At 44.4% G+C, this 17,992-nt stretch overlaps 1 protein-coding gene across 1 annotated transcript in view; it reads right to left on the reverse strand.

The window, feature by feature from the left end:
* The window catches only part of REC114 (REC114 meiotic recombination protein), a 66,105-nt gene that overhangs the window by 19,031 nt on the left and 29,082 nt on the right, over positions 1–17,992 (reverse strand). The window contains exon 3 of the mRNA XM_078772639.1: positions 1,849–1,932. Within this exon, the coding sequence (XP_078628765.1) occupies positions 1,849–1,932 (84 nt within the window). The remainder of the gene's footprint in view (positions 1–1,848; positions 1,933–17,992) is intronic.

The raw sequence follows: 17,992 nt of genomic DNA on the forward strand, positions 1-17,992 counted from the left end.
TCAGCTTACTGAATTCAACCACCAAACATAACCTTCCGCTTTTGCGAAGGTAATTATATTTGAGGTCAACATAGGCCAAATTTCCAAAAATGTCAATTTTCATCCGAATAACTTAAAATTTGAAGATGATTTGCATATCAGGTCACTGAATTCAACCACCAATTTCTTTTTAGGTCAAAAGGATGCTCTACTGAGTGCCATTCTACTTTGTTCTATTTTGCCAAGCGTCGCTCTATGATTGATTTTTTATTTGTTTGTCTGCCTGTCCGCACATAATATGCTAACATAGGCCACAAACACCACCTGATTGTAGACCGTATTATACATTATTGTTTTTCTGGATTGGAACTGGAAAAACTGATGTGCTCTAAAACCTTTTTACCGGTCGTGTATGTCTAAGATACATACGATTGGAACGTGATTCTATACAATAAACATAGGGGCAATACCCCTGGCACTCACCTGGTAGAATAAACAGTATACTGCACCGACTAAGGGTATTTTAAACCAATTTCAATGGTTGCTAGAAGACAGGGCAGCATGTAGAATCATAATAACATAATCATAAGACTTTAAACAAACAAAAAATATATATACCTATTTTGGGGGGTAAACCCCCTCGCCCAACCCCATACACCTCTCGTAAGACCCCAATTTTTCGAATGCCATGAACAAACGTTGGTACAGCATGTGTGGTGAAGGTTGTGGTCAAGTTTCATCAAAATAGTGCGTGTAGTTTCAGAGGAAAAAGCAAATTCCTATTTTGGGGGGTCAAACCTGGATCCACTTTGACCCCAGCAAACCCCCTTATACCCCGATTTTTTTAAATGCCGTGTACAAACTTTAGTTACAACACAACATATATAAATTGTGCCAAATTTGGTCGCAATCCCCTCAGCGGTTTCGGAGGAGAAGTTTCAAGTGTTTACAGACAGACGGACTGACGGACAACGCACCATCGCATAAGCTCCCTTGAACTTCGTTCCAGGTGAGGTAAAAATTAAGGTCTGTTTGTCTGCTGTATGGACATAAACTTAAGTTGTCAATGCATCGTCTACACACCACACAAACACATCAGCACGCAAAACACCACACAAAATACACCGCATAAAAGATTCCTGGCGAGGGTCTGCAATCTGTGATTGCTCTTTATAGTTGCATATGCATTATGTAGATTGCTCCTACAGGCCTATAAAGTTGTCTGTGCAATTTTTACTGGAATTACCTTGTTGTACAAAGTGAGCGTAGAATTAAGAGTGGCAACGAATGTTTCTGTGTCACGGTAGCATTATTCAAAACAAATGAGGCAGAAATGAAAATACAGTACTCGTCACAAGATAGTGATTTTCTTGAGCCACTGTGCTGTACAGTGTACACGTTCGGTGCTTACGTATGGGGCGTAATTATCGTGTGCAGAATTTATTGCACAATTAATATGCGGCTGTTTCCACCTCATATATCGGATCTAAAGCTTGCATTGGTGTGCCATTATAGCAAAATTGACGAGCTGCACTCTTCAGAATAAATGGCCTTTTGCCATCCCATGTGCCACTTGTCTAATCATGCATATGCTACCGGAAATAACAGACATTCGCCATTTAATTATGCATGTCTTGAATATGGGAGCTACGCACAGATCTAAAAAATAACAGCATTGTAACAGATTATTGTATCATCGGTGTCTCCACAAAATAGAGGAAGCGACGCTAAACAGAAGCTTGTTGATATGACACCAACCACATTCTAAACCAAAATGATATCCTGAGAATGCCCAGTTTTTGTTTCTTTTGGAGAAATATTTACCATGTCAATTGCAATGTGTGTATTTATGTGGTTTTGTGATCTTACTGCAATCTTTAATGTGAAATAAATGCAGTCTTCTTTTCTTTTGGCAGCAACTCCCATGCATGCTTCGAAAACTGGTGTGTTCTCCTAGGAAAATGAAAAGATCACATGTCAGAGTGGTTCAAAAGACATCACCAATGTGTTAAATGCAATGCTAAACAAACAAATTGCTGCATCTCAATGAGGAGATAGCATTCCACTTTACAGATATTGAAAATCCAGGAATCATTGAACAAAGCTGCAGAGGCATCTATCCTCATTTAGCCATCAAGTGTCCCACAGGTGTCTTTGACATTATGCAAAGGAGGAAACAAAGAGGATACACTCTCACTGTTTGCCACATGAGCAAACAGAGAGGAAACAAAGCAGCAAAAACAATTGTTTTTTTTGAAATACAGAATTGAGAGTATTTTCAAGATATTGTTATATTAAAAAACCACATTTGCAGGCCATTTCCCCCCGCAGAGCAGGGGTTGGGCTTTTTCGGGCACCGTGGTTCCCTTTTTGAAGCAATGTTTTATGGCCGGATGCCCTTCCTGACGCCAACCCTTGGTCACGCTCTTACGATGCGCAGGGTTACGGTGTACCTATTTTAAATCAGGGTACACACCGGGATCATTCATCCCAGAAATCTGGGACTCAATTTGCCGACCTCGGAAGGATGACAGGCTGATTTCAACCCCCCTGGTGTTAATTCAGCGATGACCGGGATTCGAACCCAGGATCCTAGGATCCCAAGCCGGCACCCTAACCGCTAAGGCAACACCAGGCTTATATATTATTATATGAAATGCCAAAATTGGTAATATGACGATTTCCGGACATAGACAGTAAATAATTGCTTGCAAATGGACGTCGTTACTTAATTTACCAACTAATTACCTCCACCACCAACGGAGGTGAGAGGAGGTTATGTTTCCACCCCTGTCTGTTTGTTTGTGAACGGGAGATCAAAACGTTGTGGATGGATTCATACGACATTTGGTAGAGGTTTGGAGTGTGATAAGGACGAAACAATTATATTTTGGTGAAGATATATCATGGTATTTCAAAAAGTTGTGGACGCGTTCTGACCAAACCATGTGACAAGTTGGTTAGGTGACAAGAAGAAGCCAATTAGAATTTGGTCCAGGTCCTCCAGAACCAGATCCGGCCTGTCAGTGGGATACAAAATGTAAACTGTTCAGCCTAGCGGAGGTATGCGCTCCACCGAGTGACAGTGACAGACATTAGAGCCTAGTGCTCTTCAACAGAATGAATGCCATGTTGAAGCCACGACTGAGTGTTTGGAAGGGCATGTCATAACTCCATCAAGTTTCCAAATTTGATGGTGAAAGCCTGTACCTGAGTCATAAGGTCCATTGTTAAAGGAGAATCACACAAGGTGCACCATCTTGCCAAGTGTCTCCATTGACTCACCCTACAACCACACTTCCAGTCAAAATTGGTTGGCAAACCACTTCCATGAGAGCATCAGAGCATACTGCAGTATTGCAGGGTTTCTACAGAGTGACCAACAATTAGTCACATTCTCCGTACTTTGACGCCCATGCTGCTTTTGTCCCTCAATGATGCATCCTCTGGGGATGCTCCCACTCATTGCATCACCTGGGCTTCCAACCAGTTTATCATCTGCACCTTTTTGTGACTTCTCCTGAGCTTAGTACTGAGCAGTACATCCCACACACTATTCTGTGGGCAGCACTAATGGGATTGTTGCCCAGCTGAAGTGTATCACTAGTTTGCAGAGATAAATACTGTGGCTCAGATAAAACAAGCATTCTGAGTATTGCGCTGCAATACATGTCCCCTACCAAAGTTCAAAGTGCCATAACTTTGTCAAAAATGATCGAATATGCAAATTTATGCACGGTTGATGCTGGTTTTCAAACTTGATCTGAGGTATGCTGAGACACATGTGTGTCACGCCTCGCCTCGTTGATAAGCCCGCAAGATCGCTCCGTGGAGCGGCCTGCACGTATTGCACTGTGTGAATTATATAATTACCAACTCACGGTCTGAGGTACTAGCGATTCAAGAGATATCCATTTTTTTAATATTTTCGTTTAATTAACGATATCTGCCAAACCACGTGCCCTATCGCAAATTCCAAAAGGACATTTTAGTAGACTGACATGCTGAACAGATTTGTGAAGTTTCCCCTCGATTGGATCAAAAATGAGGGAGGAGCTCGGTTTTAAAGGTTCATGCTTAAAAACGTCATAACTCTGAAACCATCAGTAATTTATTATATTTTTCGGTTCACGATCAATGATGGATGTGTATATATATATATATATGTTGCTCGGCTTGGCTCCGCCCCTCCGGAAAGCGCGCGCTGTCGCGCTGTTGACGTTCGTGAGATGAGGCTGAGGACGCGCGGTGCGGCTTGAGGAGAACTCGAGAATAAACAAGAGGTATCCATTTTAAAAAATATTTTCGTTTAATTAACGATATCTGCCAAACCACTTGCCCTATCACAAATTCCAAAAGGACATTTTAGTGCTGAACATATCTGTGAAGTTTCCCCTCGATTGGATCAAAAATGAGGGAGGAGCTCAGTTTTAAAGGTTCATGCTTAAAAACGTCATAACTCTGAAACCATGTGATGCATGACGTCATGCTCGCTGACTTTTTTGTTCGTCATGGGTATGCGATCCTGCCTGCAAAGTTTGGCCTCGATCTGATCAGCCGTTGCAGAGAAAAAGGGGTTTTCGTGTTTTCACGAAAAACAATATGGCGACCGAACCACATGACCTGTGACGTCATAATTACCATTAAAATATTCTACAGACCGAGTCCATCATATGGTGAAAATTTTATCTCAATCGGTCCTATTATTGCAGAGAAATTGGTTTTTAAAGGAAATTAAAACTTAAAATGGCACCGAGTTAAGGATCATCAGAATTATCAGATTTACCAAAGTTCAAAGTGCCATAACTTTGTTAAAAATGATCGAAACGTCGTGAAGTTCGAACTTGACCTGTATCTTATCATGAGGAAACCATGTGCCAAGTGTGAAATCATTAGCTTTAAGCGTTTAGACAAAAAGTCCGGAAAACTGTTCTTTGCGTGACGGACTGACGGACTGACAGACTGACGGACGGAGGGATGGCGTGCAAACCTATAGTCCCCTCCGGTGCACACCGGTAGGGGACTAATAAGATAAGACAAAGGGATAAGCCAAGTTAAGGATAAAGTTTGAATCGATTGATCACATTTCTACGCAATTCTGGTTCGTGATTTTTAGATTGTTAGTTAATTAAAGCCATTTGAATAAAGCATTCAAGCATGCACTGTGATATATGCACATGTGTCCAACTTAGCTTACCCATTCTTATGCCGGCACACTGTTAGGTCACGCACAGGCCATTGAAAACTGCAGCCAAGTGATCAGAGCAATTGTAAGTATTTTCAAAGGTTGAGAAAGTTAATTTTAACAGTGTAGGCGAGCAGGCTCCTGAGATGTAAAAAGAAAAAATGGAAAATATAATTTGACACACATGCATCAATACATTATGCATCCGTCCATGTTAGATATCAACCCACTGTTAGGTTTGCTCTCAATTAAAAGCCACATGAGCAATTAAAGGTCACGTGAGTGAGAGTGCGAGAGAGAAAAGAGAGATAAGTGGAACAGAGAAAACATCAGATGCCTCTAACTCGAGTTATGATCTGCAAAATGATTTCAAACGGCACATGACCTTTGACCTATTCAACCCAAAATTGAATCGGTTCATCTTTGTATCGCAGTCCATACTTGTCAAGTTTGGTTGAAATCCCTTCCATGGTTCACAAGTTATTATGGTAAAAAATTTCAATGAAATAGACCTTCGGCCTTAGACCTTTGACATTTTAACCCAAAATAGAACCAGTTTATGTTTGCGTCATAAGTACAGTACATACTTATACCACCTTTGGTCAAAATCCCTTCGGCGGTTCGCTAGTTATTACGAGAACGAAAATCTGCTGCGCACGCATGGCATGGATGGGCGCACAGATAACCCGAAACATCTCCATTGCCTTAGGCTGCCTCGGCATAAAAATAGGATATAGAAATGAGGATGAATAAAAATTGGTTGTGAGAAGACAGTGAAGGAGTGAATTAACAGGGTGCCAGATAATGAGCTCAATTGTCAGCATGCTCACTCGTGGTGTTTGTTCCTGGTTTTGAATACTGTGAGATTTGAAAAATAACTATTAAACAATTCACATTCTGGCATTATGCTTGCAGGAGATACTGCATCTTGTGTCACGAAACCGAAACTTCTTTCATCGATTGGAGTATATCAATGGGAATTTTGGGTCACAACATGTTACTGCTCATGGCTTGAGTGATCAATCGATGTCCAACCAACATTCGGAAATAGTCCAAACTTGTGTTTATTGAAAACAACAACAACAACAACAATAACATGCATTTTAAGGCCATTTTCCCTGATAGAGCAGGGGTTAGCCTTGCGGTCCCCATGACAATCTTCTCCATTTTGCCCTATTTTCTGCATCTCCCCTTGTTAACCCCCTTGCCCGCATTTCTTCTTCGACCATCTTTAGCCAAGTCTTTCTCGGTCTTCCCCATCCTCTACTTCCTTCTACATTCATTTCCATCATCCGTCTCAACCAGTCACTTTCATCCTTCCTCAACACATGACCAAACCATCTCAACCTGTTCCTCTTCACAGCATCCATCACAGGCTCTATTCCCATCATCTTTCGCAATTCATCATTTGTCTTCCTCTCTCTCAACGATACTCCGCACATCCACCGAACCATTCGCATTTCCACCCTTTCCAGGCTTTGTTGCTGCTCTACGTTCATTACCCATGTCTCGCTCCCATAAATCATAACACTTCTCACACATGCAGCACACACCTTTCCCTTCAGCTTCAACGACACTCCCCTCCTCGTCAGCACACCACTCAGTTCCCAAAACTTCTTCCATGCACATCTCACTCGAGCAACCATTGCTGAGTCTGATCCACCTTCTCCATTCTGAATGTCTCCGAGGTAGCAAAATGTTTTCACACTTTCCAGCTTCACGCCGTCTCCAAGATCCAACTCAACAATTCCTCCATCTGCAGCTCCCTCTGTGCACACCTTACATTTGAATGTATCTGCCACACTGGCTAATGACCCTCTCAGACCACTACATTTTTGATGAACCCACTCAGCGCACATTGTACATTGAATGGAGTTCACTCCGACACACTTCCTGCAGAAGCACATGGCCACTTCGCAGTTCTTTCCACCGCACGACACGCTTTACCACTTGCCATCACCTTCGTCTTTCCGATATTCACCTTCAGACCTTTTGTCTCCATACATTCCTTCCACTTGTTCATCTTTTCCTTCAGTCCATCCATACTTTCCGCAATCAACACCAGATCATCTGCATACAACAACTTGCATGGTAAACCCTCCTTTACGTTCTGAGCCAGCACCTCCATCACAGCTACAAATAGTAGTGGACTTAGTACCGACCCATGATGCACTCCCACCTTCACCTCAAACTCACCACTGTTCCCGTCCTTCGTCCTTACAGCTGTGCGCACTCTTTTGTACATTGCCATCACTACTCTGATCAACCATTCCTCCACTCCTAACTTCCTCAATGCCCATGTCAATACTTCGTGTGGAACCCTATCAAATGCTTTCCCCAGATCAACAAACCCAAGAAACAACTTCTTCCTCTTCTCCATGTACTTCTCCTGCAACTGCCTCACAATAAAGAGCACGTCTGTCATTCCTCTTCCTGGCATAAATCCAAACTGAATTTCGTCGATCTTCACCTTCTTCCTTATCCTCCTCTCCAACACCCTTTCCAATACCTTCATTCCATGCTCCAATAACTTTATCGCTCGGCATGAGCCACACTCCAGAGGGTCACCTTTCCCCTTGTATAGAGGGACGAGGGTACTCAGTACCCAATCCACTGGAATGCGGCCTTCTTTCACCACCAGATTGCAGATCACTGTCATTCTGTTCACACCCCAATTTCCCGCTGCCTTCAACATATCTCCCACAACTCCCGTCGGCCCCTCCGCTTTTCTACTCTTCATTGCTTTTATCGCTTCCTCAACTTCCTTCTCAGTTATCTTCTCTGCCGGTCCTAAAACTGGGTTACTCTCTATGTTGCCATCCCATTCATTATCTGTATTCAACAGCATTTCCATATATCTTTTCCATCTTCCTTTCATTCCATCTGGTTCCACAATGATTTGTCCCACTTCATCCTTCAAGCAACTCACCCCCATCACATCACACCTCTCTTTCGCTATCTGCTTTGCAATCCTGAATACTGCTCTCTGACCCTCTTCCGAATCCAAGCGTTCTCCGAACATTTTCCTACATGCCTCCTGCGCCTTTGCTACCTCTTTCTTTGCAGCCTTCTTGGCTGCCTTATAACTTTCATGCTCTGCTTTTTCTGCTCCTGTACCCTTCGCCTTCTGCCACTCCTTGAACTTCTTCCTCTTCTCGTCAATCCTCTTTCCAACTTCATCCTCCCACCACCATGTTTCCGAGTGCCTCGGTGGTCCATTTGTCCATCCACATACCTCACCAACAGCTCCCAACAGACTACGATTCATTGACATCCAACCACTTTCAAGCTCAACCACATCATCCTCTACCCTACTCAGCCTCTCTTTTAATGCCTCCCTTACTGTAACCTCTTTCAACCTCCACACCTTCATTCTCGGTTGGTACTCCACCCGCCGAGCTCTCCTCGCACCTTTCACCCTTATGTCGCAGTCAACTAAGTGGTGCCGTGAAACAGCCTCCTCCCCCAGGATCACCTTTGTGTCCCGGAGGTGCCCCTATCTCGCCTACGCACCATCAGGTAGTCAACGGTTGTCGTCGACCCACCTGACGTGTATGTAACAAGCTTATTATCCTCTTTCTGGAACTGAGTATTACAAATCAACAAATCAGCTCCATCAGCAAACTCCAAAATCCTTTCACCTGCTCCATTTCTCACACCATATCCGTAACCCCCATGAACTCCCTCAAAACCATCCATACTCCTTCCCACATGTCCATTTAGGTCTCCTCCTACCACAACAACTTCCTCATCTTTCATGTTTTCCATCAGCTTCTCTATCGCACACCAGAACTTGTCCTTCTCTTCATCGCTCCGACTAACCTGTGGAGCATATCCCGAGATGACGTTCACCAAAGAGCTTTCCAATCATCATTTTCACCATCATCAACCTATCACTCACTCTAGTCACACTCACCACACTGTCTACAAACCCCTCAGAAAACAGGACACCAACACCATTCATGCCCTCTGGGCACCCTTGCCACACAAACTTGTATTTCTGTCCCTGCCTACCCTTCACCATTGTCACACCACTTCCCTTCCATCTCGTCTCTTGCACACAACTGTTACGGATTCGTCACTTCCGTTGTGGTGGTTTGCATCCACTGTAAATATTTCTGATTCCATGTACTATTATTGTTTTCAAAAGGTTTATTGTCCATTACCTGTTTTCGAAAGGTAAAAAAGTTAATGTTAAAAGAAACAGGAAACCGGATCGGGAACCGGAGGACGAAGAGGAAGAAGAGAGAGAAAAGGGGGCGGAGCGAGTGAGTCGGACAAGAAAGCCGAGTCGCTCCGAGTTCTGAAGCGAACGTTGGCGAGCAAGAGTCACTAGCGAACTTTCGGGTTTCCGGGAAAGGAATTCCTGCGACAGAGTTGTCATCGCTGTGACCGATCAACCTGTGTCAGGTTGTTGGCGGTGGATTCCGAGGGGAATTATCGCCGGGCCGCTACTACGTCTCAAGAGCGGGTCGTCGGCCATTTTGACTCGCGCAGGAATTGTGCTTCGCTCGCGGTTTCGTCTCTTTTCGACCATTTTCACCGCATGCAGACATCGATCTGGGGCATATGTGTGACGTGGCTTTTTGAAGGTTACTTCGTCCATACCCGAGGATGTGATCTCTCAGTTGCCTGTAGGGCGCTTTTGGATTTCCCAGTCGCCTTGAGGTTGGGTGTTGGGTGTTGGGCTAGTCCCTGGTGTTGGGCTAGCGGCTAGGGTGCCAGCTTAGGATCCAAGGATCCTGGGTTCGAATCCCGGTCGATCGCTGAATTAACGCCAGGGGGGTTGACTCAGACTGTCATCCTTCCGAGGTCGGCAAATTGAGTACCAGTACACTGGTAATTCCCTGTTTATCGTAAAAAGGCGACAAACAGGGTTGGTGGCAGGAAGGGCATCCGGCCGTAAAACATTGCTTCAAAAAGGGGACCAAAAAACAACAACAACCACGGTCCCCGAAAAGGCCAACCCCCGCTTTGCGGGGAAAAATGGCCTCTAAACGGTGGTACTTGAGGGCGCCTTTGTACAGCTTAGGCTGTGTGACTGTTACTGTACTTGCCATCCGCACGGGATTCTGGTCTCGGTTGGACATCGTGCTGGCGATCGCTGGAGCGAATCAACTTCGTCTTGAAGCCGGGAATAAGAGACATTGGGGAATGTTCTTGTTTCACTCACTTGGAGCACAGCGAGTTATATATTACAAAACTGATGGTACCATCATAGGACATATTGATTGTACTTTTGAATACTATTGTTGTTGTACTGTTATTCTTGTGTGATCTAAATACAATATTTGTTTGTGAGTAACAATTGGGGTGGCTTCTCCGTTGATCTTTGACACACAGAATAACACATTTTTCTGCCGTGACTCCTCTCGGGGCTCGGAGGTACACGTGACCAGGGGGTCGGGGAGGAGCACGTAACACAACATATGTCCACTCTTCTTCTGATCAATACTTCCACCACTTCTCCTGATCTCCCTGTCATTGTCCCTACATTCCATGTCCCAAACCTCAGAAACTGATCTCCACTTCGGGCTGTACCCTGCCTGTATGTAGTTGTAATTGTCATGGTTCTCTTTTTTTTGAGGCAATGTTTTTATGGCCGGATGCCCTTCCTGACGCCAACCCTCTTCGTCGCCTCTTACGACACGCAGGGATACGGTGTACCTATTCTAAACCAGTGTACACACTGGGAGCTGAACAATGTTTCAATTTCATTTCAAATTTTCAAATTTCAATGTTTATTGAAAAGCTGAACAAAATAAATCATGACCATAGGTTACTTGCTGATGCTAAACGGTGCAGGTTGTGGGTAAAATAAATACCTAGAGCAGGCAGATAGGATATCAAGACCAAAGTGGGAGCCAAAGTTTTGCTCAACGTTTTGCCAAAGTGTATGAACAATTAAATAATAACACAGCCGAGCTTGAAGGAAATGCAAGTCCCAAATATCAGTCACATCTGGACTTAGTCAAAGAAAATAAAAACAACTTCATGCACGACACCAACATGCCAAACTATTTGTGTTTGAAGCTCTATTAAATTACTTGGAATAGTCCATGGGCCAGAGCAGATATCGGTACCACCTGGGGGGACCAAACCAAAGTAGTACTAAAATGTTTATAGGGTTGATATGAGTGTAATAAGATATGATAGCCTTTTGAGATAGGCAGCTTTGTCAATAATTTTTAAAACTCATTTTTTTGTCATTAGCGCCATTGTGTAATTTGCAAAAAATGAAAGATAAGCCAGTGTCAAATTTCTATCTCCACCAATGTGGATTAAAACAATGCAAATAAGGTTATTTCCTTTTGATTAAAAAGCAAAATGCAAAATAAATGTGATTCACACTATTTTTTACATTGTATTGTGTTTACTGCCTGCAATAATTGTATTTATCTTCAGCTGGAAACTTAACATTTTGAATTACAGGTAGATTTAAGCGGTTTTTTTTCACCAATTATACTTATATTATCTTTTCTTTCAAAACTAATATCTTAACCAATATTATCTTTTTGTATGTTGCAGATAGTGTTGTACAGTGATCAGAGTGATGTCGATGGATCAAGGTACCACCCTGCCGAAGAAGCGGCCGTGCACAAACTGTCTTATTCATTGCTCAGACGATGACTGATTCCCTGGTGACATTGAGGGACCTGGATTCATGGAAGGCTTTGCTCCGGGCTGCAGAGATCAGACAGCATGCCCCAGTCCTTGACTTGGCAAAAGGACTAAAAGAAGGGGAAGTACCTCAGGTACAGTACCATCGCAAATGCCGCAGCATGTTTACCATGAAGAAGTCTTTGGACTCGATCCTCTCCAAAGGTGCCAGTGCTGAACCCACAGAAGCTGCTTCCAGAAGATCATCATCCAGGACCAGGGATGCACCAAGTAGGCCTACTTCAAGACTGTATGACAAGATCTGCATCTTCTGCCAGAAGCCGAAATACATCAAAGGACAAAAATCAAGGGAACCTCTTATGCAGTGTCTTGAGTTACGAGCAGACGACACCATCTGCAAGGCGGCAATAAAGAAATGTGATCTAAGAGTGCTTGCATTGCTGAGCAGAGACCTAGTTGCCGCAGAGGGGAATTACCACAAGACGTGCTACAAAGAGTACACAAGAAGAGTGTCTTCTACCAGCTCTTCAGAAGTACAACAGGAAGAGAGTGAGGCAGCAGATTATGAGGAGACAGAGAGACAAGCCTATGAGGAACTGTTCATGCATGTGAGGACTGAATTCCTCCCAAACCCTGAAATATTGCCTTTAACAGACCTCACAGCCAGGCTTGAGAGATCCATGAACTCCCATGGCATCACCAAGATCAAACCCTCGACAAAGAAGCATGTTCGTCGCAAGCTTGAAAGTGAGCTGGAAGGGTCACTTCACTTTGTCTCAAATGAGAAAGGAAGGGTGCTTCTCTATCCAGACAGCCTGTCAATGGATGACCTTGTCAAGGAAGCCCACAACATGAAGCAAGATCTACGTGAAGCACAGTCTATCAAATCCATGGATGTCCTCACCAAAGCAGCCATACAGCTGAGGAATCAGATCAAGAAACAAGATGTCCAACAGTCATGGCCACCTGATACACAGAAAAGTGTCATCCCTGAAGCTGTCACAAAGTTCCTGTATATCCTGCTGACTGGGGATACTGAGTGTGCAAATCCCTCTGAAAGAGTCCAGCGTCTTGCTGCTTCTTTTGGCAGTGATCTAGTCTTTGCTGTCACCTGTGGCAAGACTAAGCCACCCAAGCACATACTCCTCCCATTTGCTGTGAAGTCACTGACAGGAAACACAGAACTGATACGAAGTCTGAATCGTCTTGGCCATGCTATTTCCTACTCCCAAGTAGAGGAGATTGACACAGCTCTTTGTGTCCAGAAGCTGGAATGCTCAGCAGAGGACATACCACTGCCAGAAGACATGCATCCTGGTGTGTTTACCACCCTGGCCTGGGATAACATTGACCGTCTTGAAGAGACACTGATTGGAGAAGGCACCTCTCACAGGGTCAATGGCATTGCTGTCCAACCCAAAGTTGCAGGGCCCATGCCACAGAAGGTCCTGCCTGCAGTCAGCAAATCCAAGAAGAGGAGCATCAGTCCTGCCCCATTGATGCTACCAACCTACAATGTTGGACAGCGAACGGGGCCACCTAAGACTGAGACCCTTGATTCCGACACAAACAAAGAAGTTCAAGATGCAAAGAAGAAGAACCATGTATGGCTCCTGACTCGAATGTCAGATCCTGAGAACCAGACCATAAGCAGCTGGACAGGGTTCAACATCCAGATCCGCAATGATGTGACAGTGATCCAGGACACTGTGAGCTACCTTCCCACAATCAATGCTCCTGCAACTGAGATGTCAACTGTGAATGACATACTGGAGCAAACGTTTCACATCATGCAGTCCCTGCAGCTGGACAAGATAGTCTGCGTGTTTGACCAAGCACTCTTTGCCAAGGCTGCTGAGATAGTGTGGAAACATGACAAATTCAAGAACATCATCATCAGGATGGGCGTCTTCCACACAATCTGCAACCTCCTGTCCATCCTAGGGAAGAGATTTGAAGATGCAGGACTCAGAGATGTGTTTGTTGAATCAGGTGTCATTGCAGAAGGGTCTGTGGCTGGGCTGATGGAAGGTCGCAGGTACAACCGGGCAGTTAGAGCACACAAGACTGCATATGAAGCACTGATGAGGCTTGCCTGGAAAGGCTTCCTTCTGTGGATAGAGAACACTCATCCTGAAGACAGCCAACACCTAGAAGAAGCCCTGAAGAGCATTGGAGAGTTCCACAACAATATTTGCCAAGCATCCTTCCAGGACCTGCTTCAGGATGAATCATGCACACGTATCTTGGAGCTGTTCGAAACCTACCTGAACTCCCTCAGAGATGAGAACAGCCTTGCAGCCTTCTGGATGTCTTACCTAGACATGGTTGAGATTATGCTGGGCCTCATCTGAGCATCTCGAGAATATAACTCGATGCTTCACCTGGCAGCTATTCGAGAGATGATTCCCTGGTGCTTTGCCTATGACAAGGTGAACTACGCCCGGTTCCTGACCTACTACTATGCCACAATGTCTCGGCTACCCATCGAACATCCTGACATCCATGCCCACTTTATGCAAGGTGGGTTTTCTGTGCAGATCGGCTGCAAGAATCCCTTTGGGCGGATACCTGTGGACCAGACGATCGAAGAGACTGTCAACAAGGACACCCAGACACCTGGAGGCACAAAAGGGTTCAGCCTGAAACCTGGAGCTGTGGCTAGATACTACCTGACATCTGAGTACCGAAGCACTTATATGAGACAGCTAAGGGACATGGTTCATGTAGGCCAACATGACAACTTCAGTCATCCTGACCTACAGATGCCAAGAATCAGAAGAGATGAGGCTGACATCCAGTCCATGGTTCCACTGATGGAAACCAGCTGGTTGAATCCATTCAACCTTGACCATGGAGAGCTTGTCAGTCTGTCAACTGGTGCGGTGGCCCCAGCAGAAGTTGCCAAGGACCTTCTCGACGCCCGCAAGGTAGGAGAGGAGGCATATCAAACATTCAAACAAGAGCGCTTGGAAGCAGCTGCCCCAGCTACAACATTTCATGACAAGATGTCAAAGACAAAGCTGAAGACGTTTTCAGACATCAGAAAGAAGTCATGTAGTAAAAGCTCTGCCAAAGAAGTAGTCATCAAAGCTGACAGGAAACTGTTTGGCCAGATGATACTTGTTGCCGAAAGCAGGAAACTACACATGAGTGACGTGCTGGCTCATCCACTGGGGCCCCTGCCATGGGCTCTGGCCAATGGTGATGGGACTCTCCGCAAGACCAACAAAGCTGCCCTTGCCAGGGAGTTGGAAAAGAATGTTTCTCCAGCAGAAGTCATCCCAGAGCCCTCAGCAACAGTCATTGATGGGATGAGCCTAGTCCATAAACTGAAAGGAAATGAAAAGGCCTTCTCACAGCTGGCAGAATCAGCACTGTCTCAAGTCCTCCACGAAGGTGGAAAGAGCCACCGCATTGATGTCGTCTTCGATGTCTACAGAGACACATCCATCAAAAATGCGGAAAGGGTCAACAGGGGAGGAGACACAGCATTGCAGTTCAAGACCATAGCACCTGGGCACAACATTCAACAGTGGAGAAAGTTCATCTCCAGTTCATCTAACAAGACCAGCTTGATCGAGTTCCTTGTGCAGACGTGGAAGGGGCCAGAACACAGGCAGAAGCTTGACAACAAGTTACTGTATGTGACCTGTGGACATCAATGTTACAAACTGTCGAAAGAGCACTGGGAGGAGGCCACAGAGCTAAAGTCCTCACAGGAAGAAGCTGACACCCGCATCTTACTACATGGTGTTCATGCAGCAGAATCTGGCATCAGGTCCGTTGTGATCAGTGCAGAAGACACAGATGTCCTCGTGCTGTGCCTGGCTGTTGCCAAGTCCATCCCATGTCCCATGTACATGAAGTGCGGAACCAAGGCCAGGACAAGATACCTTGACATCCAGAAGCTGAGCCATGCTCTGGGAGGTGAGGTGTGTGAGGCACTGATTGGTATGCATGGCTACACAGGCTGTGATACAGTCAGTGCATTTGCTGGACATGGAAAGTTGGCTGCCTTCAAGCGAATGAAGTCTGACAAGACCTATCTGGAGGCCTTTGCTGAACTTGGTCAGTCATGGGAGGTATCTGGGGAGCTGTTCAGTAAACTCCAAAAGGTCACCTGCCATCTCTACATGCCTTCTGCACAGACTGCCACAGTCAACAAGCTTCGCTACCAACTGTTCTGTGCGAGACGTGGTGAAGTGGAGTCTAGCCAGCTGCCTCCCTGTGAGGACTGTCTCTTCCTGCATGCCCTCCGTGTGAACTATCAAGCGGCCATCTGGAGGAGATGTTTGCAGAGTCACCCATTCATCCCTGACCCCAAGGACTGTGGTTGGACCACAGATGAAGAGGGCAAGCTTGCTGTGCAGTGGATGCGTGGATCACCTGCACCAGAAGCTGTGCTCCAGTTGCTGTCCTGCAAATGTGTGCGCTCATGCAAGCTACCGGACTGTACCTGCCTGGCATATAGCTTGAAGTGCACAGACATGTGCAAACTACAAACCTGCACCAACCAAGCCAGAGAAAAAGAGCTGGAAGTAGAGTTGTCAGACTCGGACACTGATGATGACACTGATTAACTTGGCAGTGTACAGTCATGTATGAGAGTGTGTATCACGGTAACAGAAATTTCAATTTTGACTTGGGTTATTAAGTGATGACATGATAAGTGACATATTGGTTTTATTACTTGCAAAATCGAAGATTTTTCAAGTATATTGGTCGGTTGTGTTTGTGACTCTGTTAGTTTGTCACCGGCCTACAGGTCACAATTTTCAACCGATCTTCACCAAACTTCACCAAGTGGTAGATTTGGTCAAATGCCAGAAGCCTATTGTTTTGGGGTCAATAGGTCAAAAGATCAACATAGGCCAAAGGTCACCAACTTTGCTAAATTTCTAAAATCCTCAATTTTCATCCGATTGACTTGAAATTTGAAGACCACTTGCATATCTGGTCATTGAATTCAACCACCAAGAATTTTTGAAGTCAACATAGGCCAAATGGTCAACATAGGCCAAATTTCTAAAATCCTCAATTTTCATCCAATTGACTTGAAATTTGGAGAGGACTTGCACATCTGGTCACTGAATTCAACCACCAAGTATTCTTGAGGTCAACATAGGCCAAAAGGTCAACATAGGCCAAATTTCTAAAATCCTCAATTTTCATTGATTGACTTGAAAATTGAACAGCATTTGCATATCTGCTCACTGAATTCACCCACCAAGTATTTTTGAGGTCAACATAGGCCAAAAGATCAACATAGGCCAAATTTCTAAAATCCTCAATTTTCATCCAATTGACTTTAAATTTGAAGAGGACTTGCATATCTGGTCACTGAATTCAACCACAAATTATATTTTTGGTGAACATTAGCCAAAAGCTCAACATAGGCCAAAATTCTAAAATCCTCATTTTTCATCCAATTGACTTGAAATTTGAAGAGGACTTGCATATCTGGTCACTGAATTCAACCACCAAGTATATTTGAGGTCAACATCGGAAGGTCAACATAGGCCACATTTCTAAAATCCTAAATTTTCATCTAATTGATGTGAAATTTGAAGAGGACTTGCATATCTGGTTACTGAATTCAACCACCAAGTATTTTTGAGGTCACCATAGGCCAAAAGGTCAACATAGGCCATCATGTATCATTGGAAAACTTTTGGGGGAGGGTGGATTTTGCAAGTATCATGCTACGCATGACGTTTTCTTGTTACTTGCAAAATCGAAGATTTTACAAGTATATTGGTCGGTTGTGTTTGTGACTGTCTGTCTGTTTGTTTGCTTGTTTGTTTGTTTGTCACCGGCCTACAGGTCACAATTTTCAACCGATCTTCACCAAACTTCACCAAGTGGTAGAGTTGGTCAAATGCCAGAAGCCTATTGTTTTTGGGGTCAATAGGTCAAAAGGTCAACATAGGCCAAAGGTCACCAACTTTGCTAAATTTCTAAAATCCTCAATTTTCATCCGATTGACTTGAAATTTGAAGACCACTTGCATATCTGGTCATTGAATTCAACCACCAAGAATTTTTGAGGTCAACATAGGCCAAATTTCTAAAATCCTCAATTTTCATCCAATTGACTTGAAATTTGGAGAGGACTTGCATTGAATTCAACCACCAAGTATTCTTGAGGTCAACATAGGCCAAATGGTCAACATAGGCCAAATTTCTAAAATCCTCAATTTTCATC

The sequence above is a fragment of the Myxine glutinosa genome, chromosome 2, assembly GCF_964187855.1.
Source record: "Myxine glutinosa chromosome 2, kmMyxGlut1.1, whole genome shotgun sequence".
NCBI classification, from domain to species: domain Eukaryota; kingdom Metazoa; phylum Chordata; class Myxini; order Myxiniformes; family Myxinidae; genus Myxine; species Myxine glutinosa.